This window comes from Protomyctophum parallelum, assembly GCF_964188405.1.
Source record: "Protomyctophum parallelum genome assembly, chromosome: 20".
NCBI lineage: Eukaryota > Metazoa > Chordata > Actinopteri > Myctophiformes > Myctophidae > Protomyctophum > Protomyctophum parallelum.
In genome coordinates, this window is record NC_139718.1 from 7199114 (window position 1) to 7211050 (window position 11937).

At 43.3% G+C, this 11937-nt stretch overlaps 1 protein-coding gene across 3 annotated transcripts in view; it reads left to right on the forward strand.

Annotated features, from left to right (window-relative positions):
* Positions 1–11937, forward strand: part of setd3 (SET domain containing 3, actin histidine methyltransferase) — a 50710-nt gene that overhangs the window by 30051 nt on the left and 8722 nt on the right. For all 3 annotated transcript variants that reach the window (XM_083791391.1, XM_083791392.1, XM_083791393.1), the window contains exons 10-11: positions 4637–4711; positions 9086–9252. In XM_083791391.1, the coding sequence (XP_083647517.1) occupies positions 4637–4711; positions 9086–9252 (242 nt within the window). The remainder of the gene's footprint in view (positions 1–4636; positions 4712–9085; positions 9253–11937) is intronic.

An 11937-nucleotide genomic window follows, 5' to 3' on the forward strand; every position in this document is an offset into this window, starting at 1 on the left:
CCCTGGGATTCCCTCGGCCCCTATATTGAGAATCCAGTGGATTAGTTGGCACGTGGTCAGACGCACGCACGCACATACAAACACACACACACACACACACACACACACACAGTAATTGAAACGATTCATGATCCAACTAATAGATTTCAAGAATATAAGTGGCGTTGGACGGATTCTCCAGAGGCGGTGTCTGTTTTAACGTTTTTTATTGCTTTGATTGTGTTCAGTGACTGATTGCAACAGAGCAATATTACGGCCGTTCGTCGCAAAGCGCATTTAGCCACGCAAATGAGATTGGTGTTTGTGTGGAAAGCCAGTGACTATGAAAGTGTACGTCATTAAGACAGCCTGAAATGTATTTATTTGCTACCTTATTCCCTCTGCCGTGATTGTAAATGAAAAGCGCCTTTTCAAACCCCTGGATGTGTCGTTATTTATTAGTTGTATTGTTATTGCTCTATCTCTTCATGACCGCTGTCCGCTGGAAACCTTGTATGTCCAAAACCCTTACTTTTCAGAAACATGTGTTCCAAATGGATCCAGTTATAATTTACCATTACCATATTGATTGATTGAAGTATCTATTAACAGTTTACAGAATTACTGTACATTTCAAGCACAACTCGATACAAAAAATTGTCAACCGAGTGGACGACACCACAAAGCATTACACTTGTTTACAAGAGGGTCCACCGTTTTCAATTCATCATAACATTTAAGAGACGTACAAATATACACTTATGGCCCAAAACAGGAAATCATCATAAAGGAGATAAAAAGGGGGGAAAAAACAATAGTCACAAGATCGTGTTAATACTTTCCATTGGTTCTGTTGTTGACACTAATCATTGCGGTCCCATAACACGTTTAGAGGAGCAGAGTATCATTTTTGACGTATGCGTTGGGGATGTCAGGGGTTAACCGGCTAACCGGTTAGCCGACCGTTAAGAAACATCCGGATATTTTTTATCAGCTTTAACGGTTAATTTGCATAATAATAAATACGTGTTCTCATCTTAAATCCCTTTATTTTAGATCGTTTTTAGTAATAGTACTACATAAACATTACAGAGACTGTAGTTGTCACTGTACAATACTTTAAAACAGTTGTCATGTTGCACACATGCCTAAAATTGCTCTTATTTGCGCCGCCCAGCTTGTCACACTCCAGGCTGCATGAACAGCGCTCGGGCGCTGTTTTCTGCCCCCTCAATGTCCCAAATTTATCTGTTGTACTTCAATGGCTAGTTGGCTACAACGGTAGCCGAAATGTAAGCGAGTGACAGCGAGACGAGATGAACACATGTCGACCGTATCAATGCAGAGACCTCCATTATTAAATCCATTATGGGCTTTTTGGCCTGGAGGGAGAACGTTTACAGCCGCTGCCGGTTCCTCCTCCTCCTCCTATCCGTCTCCCGAGTCCCTACACTGGCACGGCTTTTAAAGCTATCAAATTAGCCATGTGCTATCGATGTTTGAGGGTTTTCTCGTCAGCGAAAAGTCAACAAACAGAACACGGTGACATGCATGGTGATCTTCCTTAATAATAAAAAAAAGGCTTAGCCCATGCGTCCAGTGGCTTTATAGGTATAGGCTGCTCAGATCTGGACTGGATTTATTTATGTTTTGTTGGACTAGAACCGGCGGACCTCTGTACTGTAGACGCGCAGATGCATGCATCATGCAGATGCGATGCGTTGTTTATTGATGATTAAGCCTACAACAATTTATTCATAAAATTGTTAAATGTTGCTTTTTTGTTTGTCTTTAAAAAAAGGAGCATAAATAAATGTATACCACTCGTCTACCAACTTTAATTATGTAGCCTATACATGCATATTACATTTGGGGTAGCCTATTAAAAAAAAAGAAAAAAATCAACCACTATCCGTTAATGACCCGGTTAATCCTATCGGCTAACCGGCTGGGAAACTATCCGTTACTGACATCCCTAGTATGCGTATCCTTTGTCACTCTCACTTTGATAAGGTTCCATTCCTCAAAACCATTTACCGTATATTTTCTATATATATATATATATATATCTTGTTTCGTTATTGAGGTATGGGGCCTATTATAGTGGAGGGTTATTGGAGTCTGATGCGTCTCAGATCGGCGCACAACATTTATCACACTTCATCAAAATGCTGTTCTGACGTCAGGGCTCGTGTTTGACCCTATACCCCTCAGATCACCACAGACACCTGTCTCACTGTCTTGTGTTTGACCCCATACCCCTCAGATCACCACAGACACCTGTCTCACTGTCTTGTGTTTGACCCCATACCCCTCAGATCACCACAGACACCTGTCTCACTGTCTTGTGTTGGACCTCAGATCACCACAGACACCTGTCTCACTGTCTTGTGTTTGACCCCATACCCCTCAGATCACCACAGACACCTGTCTCACTGTCTTGTGTTTGACCCTATACCCCTCAGATCACCACAGACACCTGTCTCACTGTCTTGTGTTTGACCCTATACCCCTCAGATCACCACAGACACCTGTCTCACTGTCTTGTGTTTGACCCTATACCCCTCAGATCACCACAGACACCTGTCTCACTGCCTTGTGTTTGACCCCATACCCCTCAGATCACCACAGACACCTGTCTCACTGCCTTGTGTTTGACCCTATACCCCTCAGATCACCACAGACACCTGTCTCACTGTCTTGTGTTGGACCTCAGATCACCACAGACACCTGTCTCACTGTCTTGTGTTTGACCATATACCCCTCAGATCACCACAGACACCTGTCTCACTGTCTTGTGTTGGACCTCAGATCACCACAGACACCTGTCTCACTGTCTTGTGTTTGACCATATACCCCTCAGATCACCACAGACACCTGTCTCACTGTCTTGTGTTGGACCTCAGATCACCACAGACACCTGTCTCACTGTCTTGTGTTTGACCCTACCCCCTCAGATCACCACAGACACCTGTCTCACTGTCTTGTGTTTGACCCCATACCCCTCAGATCACCACAGACACCTGTCTCACTGCCTTGTGTTTGACCCTATACCCCTCAGATCACCACAGACACCTGTCTCACTGTCTTGTGTTGGACCTCAGATCACCACAGACACCTGTCTCACTGTCTTGTGTTTGACCATATACCCCTCAGATCACCACAGACACCTGTCTCACTGTCTTGTGTTGGACCTCAGATCACCACAGACACCTGTCTCACTGTCTTGTGTTTGACCATATACCCCTCAGATCACCACAGACACCTGTCTCACTGTCTTGTGTTGGACCTCAGATCACCACAGACACCTGTCTCACTGTCTGGTGTTTGACCCTATACCCCTCAGATCACCACAGACACCTGTCTCACTGTCTTGTGTTTGACCCTATACCCCTCAGATCACCACAGACACCTGTCTCACTGTCTTGTGTTTGACCCTATACCCCTCAGATCACCACAGACACCTGTCTCACTGTCTTGTGTTTGACCCTATGCCCCTCAGATCACCACAGACACCTGTCTCACTGTCTTGTGTTTGACCCTATGCCCCTCAGATCACCACAGACACCTGTCTCACTGTCTTGTGTTTGACCCTATGCCCCTCAGATCACCACAGACACCTGTCTCACTGTCTTGTGTTTGACCCTATACCCCTCAGATCACCACAGACACCTGTCTCACTGTCTTGTGTTTGACCCTATACCCCTCAGATCACCACAGACACCTGTCTCACTGTCTTGTGTTTGACCCTATACCCCTCAGATCACCACAGACACCTGTCTCACTGTCTTGTGTTTGACCATACCCCTCAGACGAATGAATGAATGAATGAATGGTTTATTTCTGTCTTAACCCATTCTGACCTGAGATCAGATTCATACAAGGTTTCCACTGGACACACACTGGTCTGATTAACCCATTCTGACCTGAGATCAGATTCTAAAAAAATGTCAGTCGTTCTTCGATTTTTCAAAAAATAGCAGACCTACAAGCTCGTAGCGCGCCACTCGGTGGCGCGCTATGAGCTTGTAGATCTGCTATTTTTCAATAGCTAAAGCATAACATGATGCTAACACCAAAATGGGTTCCCGTTCAGAATGGGTTAAGAACAAGTACATGATTATTACAGCAAAAAGTTTACAGGAAAGGTTTGGACCGAAAAGGTGTGGGCTGAAGCCGTAGCGTAGCTTATATTGTGCCTACCCTTTTTGACTTACTTATATTACATTAATCACAAATAATAACACAACGAACAACAAACAAGGCAAGCAACGGAATACATTTGGTAGAATCATTATGGAGCTGGAAATGATGCATTATAAGAGGTTCATGATGAGGTTTTATATTTTTCAACTAACATTTTTAACCCATTCTGAACGGGCACCCATTTTGGTGTCAGCATCATGTTGTGCTTTAGCTATTGAAAAATAGCAGATCTACAAGCTCATATCGTGCCACCGAGTGGCGCGATACGAGCTTGTAGGTCTGCTATTTTTGAAAAATCGTAGAGCGACTGACATTTTTAGAATCTGATCTCAGGTCAGAATGGGTTCATCAGACCAGTGTGTGTCCGGCGGAAAACCTCGTATGAATCTGATCTCAGGTCAGAATGGGTTAAACATATTTTTCAACTGTATTCTTTTTAAACATTTGACAGATCACCACGGGCTACAACTTGGAGGACGACCGGTGTGAATGCGTGGCTCTGCAGGACTACAAGGAGAACGATCAGGTGGGCCAAAGAGTCTTTTTTTTATATATATATTATTATATTATTATTAACGATCAGGTGGGGCAAAGAGTCTTTTCTTTGTAGCTTTCGCCACATTTTTATGGAGGGACAGACAGTAGGCTGACAGGAAATGGGGGGAAGACATAAAATAAATGGTAAATGGTGCATTTATATAGCGCCTTTATCCAAGACGCTTTACAGAGATTGTGCATTACATTCACCCATTCACACACACATTCATACACCGATGGCAGCGGAAACCATGCAAGGCATAACTAGCACATCGGGAGCAATTAGGGGTTCAGTGTCTTGCTCAAGGACACTTCGACAGTAACTCTGGGGGAGCCCGGGTTCGAACTGGCAACCTTACGGTTACCATCCAGGCACTCTACCCCTGAGCCACCGCCGTCCCCATGCAGTAAAGGCCGTGGGGATCGGGAGTCGAACCCGCGGCACACTGCCAGACTGGATTACCAGCCAAGGTGCCTGGACTGCTGAGCCACGGCCCACCAGCGGTCCAGGCAAGGTGGGGCAAAGAGTTAATCAAACTAATCAATTTTTTTGTTTATTATGAAAAATAACGTTACCTACTGTATCTGGGTTGTATCATTATTTTGTTGCATCACAATGTGTCACGATGCAGTGTGCACTTGTAGATTGCTATTTTCAAAAGATTTTCAAAAACATTTGAAACTTTTACTTACTTGTAACAGAGTATTTATACAAACATTGCAGTATTGATACTTTTACTGAAGTAAGAGAGATTCAGTATCCCTATCTCTCTCTCTCTCTCTCTCTCTCTCTCTCTCTCTCTCTCTCTCTCTCTCTCTCTCTCTCTCTCTCTCTCTCGTCCTATCTTCCTGTGTCATGTGGCACACTGAGCTGTTATCGGCCCTTGGTTCATTTTGATATGGCCAGCTGAGCCCTGTTCACATCGTGTGTGTGATTCATCTCTCTCTCTCTCTCTGTCTCTCTCTCTGTCTCTCTCTCTCTCTCTCTCTCTCTCATATTTCTGAGTGCCAAACGTCTCCACTCCTCGCAAGAAACATTTTCGTTTCATGGTTGAAAAATATATATTTTTAGATGCATCTTCTAGTAGTTTAGTTTACGATTAGTTATGTATAGGTTAGGATTAGATATAGGTTAGGTTTAGGATTAGATATGTATAGTTTAGGTTTAGAGGTTGGAATTGGAGTTAAAAACATGATTTAAACTTAGTTGTGTAGCAGTTTCATGCACCAAAAAATGTGCTGCTCTGCAAGCTCAAAGTGTCACAGCGTGATGCCAATTGATTACTTAACCAGTCCACTTTTCACAGTCAGTTTGCAGCACTCTTCAGGCACAGGTAGACTGGCAGATACAGAGATCTCCATGTGGGACACAGACGGACAGTTAAAATGGGTGCTATGACAACGGTTATTGCATACTAGCTCTCCATATACAGTATGGGCACAAAAGGGACACAGACCGATATTTAAAATGGGTGCTATGAGAACGCGTATTATTAGGTTCCATCGTTCCCAAGTAGACCGGTGGCCGACGGGCACGTACAGGTCTAGTGTATATGACACACATAAAAAGGCTGTCCTAAGACTATCGATGTCCTCACAAGTATAGTAATACAAATGTACGCGTGTGTGTGTGTGTGTGTGTGTGTGTGTGTGTGTGTGGAACAGTACTCTGTCCACCGCTGCACCTCTCACTCCTTCCCTCTCCGTTTCCATGCCCCCCTCCCCCACCTCTCCTCACCCTCCATGTCCTTCCTTTAGAATAGGAATTATTTGATAAGATTCAGAAGGACAGAGAGGTGCAGGCGAGAGAGAGAGAGAGAGAGCTTGAAGGGGCGTGGAGGTGAGGGAGGGAGGGAGGGAGGGAGGAGGGGCTGGTTTAGAGATGTCTAAGACCGGGAGGGTGGATGGAACATTGGGTAACGTTGGTAGACCTACGTAGTGATCTACCCTCTCTGCCATCCAGTCCGCTCCACACCCATGGGTGAATTTGTCCTCCCTGCCTGGCCAATGGCAACACAGACAGGCCACTGGAAGGAGCGTTTTGCATGCAACCATTAACCCATTTAGGCTTGACGTCGAAATAAAAAAACGTTGGCTCTGAAAAATATATATTCAAAGATTTGTGCCGCATTTTTTACGATTTTTTCAGAATTAGCAGACCTACAAGCTCGTAGCGCGCCACTCTGTGGCGCGCTATGAGCTTGTAGATCTGCTATTTTTCAATAGCTAAATTATAACATAATGTTTAAAACGCCAAAAGGGGTTCCCGCCCCAAAATGTGGTTAAGTAGGCCTAGTGCCTACTATATAGTAGCATGTACTCATGTACGCCGTTTAATTATTCTCTGATAAAATTATTAACAATTCTAGTACTTTTTGTATGTTTTGTTGCCAATACTTTAGTACTTTTACTCAAATTACATTTTATAGATTGGGTCCTTTTTTGTGTGGTATTTCTTGTGATATTGCTACTTTTACGTTTTTTCAGCCAATACTGATTCACCACCGCATCAAAGACATACTTTTATCTCTGCGTCGGTTTGCCTCTCTCTCTCTCTCTCATCCCAGCTCCGTATTTCCCCCTCCATCCTCCGTTATCTGTACAGAAAACGGTAATAATAACCCATTCTGAACGGGCACCCCATTTTGGTGTTAGCATCATGTCATGCTTTAGCTATTTAAAAATAGCAGATCTACAAGCTCATATCGCGCCACCTGAGTGGCGCGATACGAGCTTGTAGGTCTGCTATTTTTCAATAATCGAAGAACGACTGACATAGAAACATAGCTTTATCAGAAAACTGTCAGGATGTAGAAGACATTTATAGAATCTGATCTCAGGTCAGAATGGAGATAATGTGTCGGAGGGATTACGTGAGCAGCGTGTGGATCCACTGATGTTGGGGATACCCGCCCCCCCCCCCCCCCCCCCCCCCCCCTCCCCCTCCCCCATCCCTCCCCCCCCTTCCACTCGTCACGTTGTCACTCACAATCGAGTACAAGTCCTCCGTGTATCCACACTGTATATACGATAACTGGACAAGTGAGCACCTGAGAACACTGTTAACCCATTCTGACCTGAGATCAGATTCATACGAGGTTTTCACTGGACACACACTGGTCTGATTAAACCCATTCTGACCTGAGATCAGATTCTATAAAAATGTCAGTGGTTCTTCGATTTTTCAAAAAAATAGCAGACCTACAAGCTCGTAGCGCGCCACTCGGTGGCGTGCTATGAGCTTGTAGATCTGCTATTTTTCAATAGCTAAAGCATGACATGATGCTGACACCAAAATGGTGTTCCCGTTCAGAGTGGGTTAATATTGTTGTCGGGTACAACCCATATCCATTTTTGTATTGTATTTTGTGAATTGATGCCCTATTTTGTAATACTATACAGTGTTCACACAAAAGTAGCAAACATTGCAGATCTACAAGCTCAAAATGTGTCGCATAGATCTTGCTATGCTTTTGCTAATGTTTTAATTTGAATATCTGAACAGTAATAGTTTTGGACATGAGGTAGAAACAATGTATACGTGTGTATGTAGAGGTTTAGTTCATTCACTGGCAAAAAACGTCTTTAACATCTCTATTTTCCTTTTATTTTTATTTTATTTTTGGAAGGCCCAAAGCGCCAAAAACATCTTTAATGTATTTAGCTTTTTTTTATTGATTACACTTGTCGAAACGAGATGGACGTGCCCGTCCACGTCAATGATTACTGGATTTTTAAAATTACTCGATTACTGGATTTTACGTTTCGGGTATAAAGAAAATAAAGAACAGTAAGATTGTGGCTGACTACATGTCATAGCCATTGCTAACTATTTGTTCTCGGCATGTTGATTTTACTATTTGAAGACCTGGATCCAGTCCGGGTTTTCTTCCTAATAAAAATGGCAGCAAATCAACAGGAAGTTAACCCTTTTTTTTATATCTATTAAAAAAAAGTACTATTGGCTCACAACGTTGTGAGCTTGTAGATCTGCTATATCCGGTACACGGCTCCGGCGCACAACAGAGTATATATTTGGCAGAAGGCGGTAACCCAGAGACGAGTTGTGATGCTGGTGACGGCTGTTGTAATGGTGACGACTCGAGTGACTGTTTTATGTAGACTTAGATGGCAGTTTATGTAGACCCTATAGCATTTTATGTAAATATATATATGTTTCATTTTATAGATATTCCACTGTTGCGTTCTTAGCTTACATATAATTCATGATAACTACTTTGTATGTATATGATGTATTGCCATGCTTTTTGTTCTTGCTTAATGTAAGTCTAAGCTCTGGCTTAGTCTGCTAAATGCCTAAATTGTGTACGTGTTTCCCTCTGCCCCCCCCTCTCCCCCTCAGATCTACATCTTCTACGGAACGCGCTCCAATGCCGAGTTCGTCATCCACAACGGGTTCTTCTTCCAGGACAACGCCCACGACAGGGTGAAGATCAAGCTGGGCGTCAGCAAGAGCGAGCGGCTGTACGCCATGAAGGCAGAGGTGCTGGCCCGCGCCGGCATCGCCGCGTAAGTTAACGGGTTGGATGACGCCAATGTTACGGCTGGCGGTCTAATAGCCTAGACTGTCTGAGTGTAGAGTTACCTACAGCCACTGCACCCACCGCTGAGTGGCTTGGCATGAACATCCACTTTAACCCATTCAGGCCTGAAAAAAAAAAAAGTTTTCTAAATCCTGACAGTTTTCTGAAATACCTCATGTTTCTAGGCCTATATCACTCAATATTTCATGTCAAGGACCCAAAAATGATATGTAATTGGCCACCGACCCCCCCATCTGAAAGTATGTTGTTCCAGGGACCCTCCCCAGAAGCAAAGATTTGAGTTAAAAACGTTTGTTCTGAAAAAATATATTCCAAATTTTAGGCACATTTTCACGATTTTTCATAAATAGCAGACCTACAAGCTCGTAGCGCGCCACTCGGTGGCGCGCTATGAGCTTGTAGATCTGCTATTTTTCAATAGCTAAATTATAACATAATGTTTAAAACACCAAAAGGGGTGCCCGCCCAAAATGGGTTAACCCATTTAGGCCTGACGTCAAAAAAAAAAAAAACGTCTTATAGATCCCGACAGTTTTCTGAAATACTTAGGTTTCTATATCAGTGGTGCTCAATATTTCATGTCAAGTTATTACTTGTATGTAATTGGCCACCGACCTGCGGTCGCAATTACTATGAAGCCTTGTGTTCATGGCCTCCTGTTTACTTCAATCCATGAAATATATATTTATATTGGATCAGGAATGTGACAAAACACACTTAAATTGCCTTTAATTGTGAATTCAATGCTTCATGGGGTGAGTAATTGATGGGGGGGGGGGGGGGGGGAAATGCGGTCCCCTGTTGTGCAATGGTGGTCGCCGCGGAAGTGGAACAATACAGGAGCAAGTGGTTTCCTTGTTCCTGGTTTGAATGAGACTCGATGGTGAATCATTTGGTTAGGGAGGAGCGCCATCTAAAAAGAGATCATTCCTACCCGTACACATATGACGTACACTAGTGACATTATAAAATCACCCGACTTCCCTCCCCGCTACGCGAGCCGATTGTGTCGGCGCCGTAGACGCCTCGGACCAAAAGCCGCCGGACACACCGTGGTTGGATTCAAAACCTCCAACCTCCGCGGCGGTGGCCGCTGTGCCACCCCACGTGCTCCGGGAATCTACCACTCTAAACTTTTTTCTCATAATACGGTCCATTACGTGTGCCAGCCTGTTTCTTCTCCCCCCCCCCCCACCCCAGTAAATGTTTCAAACAATTAGCTCGCCCCTTCGGCGTTAATTGAAAGACAGTATAAATGTTTTAGCAGGTCTCTCTCTCTCTCTTTTGTGCCCCCCCCCCCCCCAAAACAAGTATCAATTTACCATCCGCCACAACGCTTTCATCACCATGCGAGCTTAACCCATTTAGACCTGACATCGAAATAAATAAATAAAATCTTCTAAATCATGACAGTTTTCTGAAAAACCTCATGTTTCTATTCATGTCAAGGACCCCTAGAACTATATGTATTTGGCCGCCAACCCCCATCTGAAAATATGTGGTTCCAGGGACCCCCCGACAGAACCAAAGATTTGCACACATATTTTCACGATTTTTTCAAAAAATAGCAGACCTATACAAGCTCGTAGCGCGCCACTCGGTGGCGTGCTATGAGCTTGTAGATCTGCTATTTTTCAATAGCTAATTTATAACAATGTTTAAAACACCAAAAGGGGTTCCCGCCCAAAATGGGTTAATCATTTTATCATTAGCCCCCTTAATATTATGCAGCATTCTTCTCTCTCGCCGGCATTTTTAATCAGAAGGCCCCTTTAATCTCTTATTGATGACGACGTCTAAATCTCAACAGTGGAAAATGAAATGAAAACAATCGTGGGGTTGTTTGCCAGGGCGCTCTGTTATAGCAGCGGTTCTCAACCCGTGGGTCGCGAACCCCATGGGGGGGGGGGGGGTCGCCAAGTTAATTTCAGATAACTGTAATTCAATTATTATTTAAATTCCTTGGCCTTTCCTTCTTCAGCGATCCTAGACCTGTTTTGCGCATGTGCACTAGGGCTGCGAATCTTTAGGTGTCCCACGATTCGATTCCGATTCCGATTCTTGGGGTGACGATTCGATTCAAAAACGATCTTTTCGATTTTTCCGATTCTCGATTCAAAAAAGATTTTTTTCCGATTCTAAAGCAGTTTTTTATTTTAATTAAAACCAATTAAATAGAATTTTAGCATGATCTACTCCAGTCTTCTGGCATGAAAGCAGAGTACATTTAGTAAAAAGCTTGTATAATTGTAAAGGTTTTATCAACTGAATGATTTAAACACCCAAAGGTTAAATCCAAGAGTAAGAACATGTCTCATTTATTTAGCTTGCACAAATTTGAACCAGTACAAAAGTTACAAAATCTCTTCTCACTCAATACCAGAACAATACATTAGTATTAAAACAGGTGTAAAATAAATACAATTGGCAGGCTTAGCTTAGCTGGTAGTAAATGCACTATGCAGAAACCCAGGCCATAATGCATTGCAATGTTTTTTTTTTTTTTTTTCTTTTGGAAAATGAGAATCTATTCTGAATCGGACGGCATTATAATCGCGATTCTAACTCGAATCGATTTTTTTTGACAGGCCTAATGTGCACTGCCATTCACTTCCTTGTTTATATGGCCTGACTAAAGTCTCTCTTTACG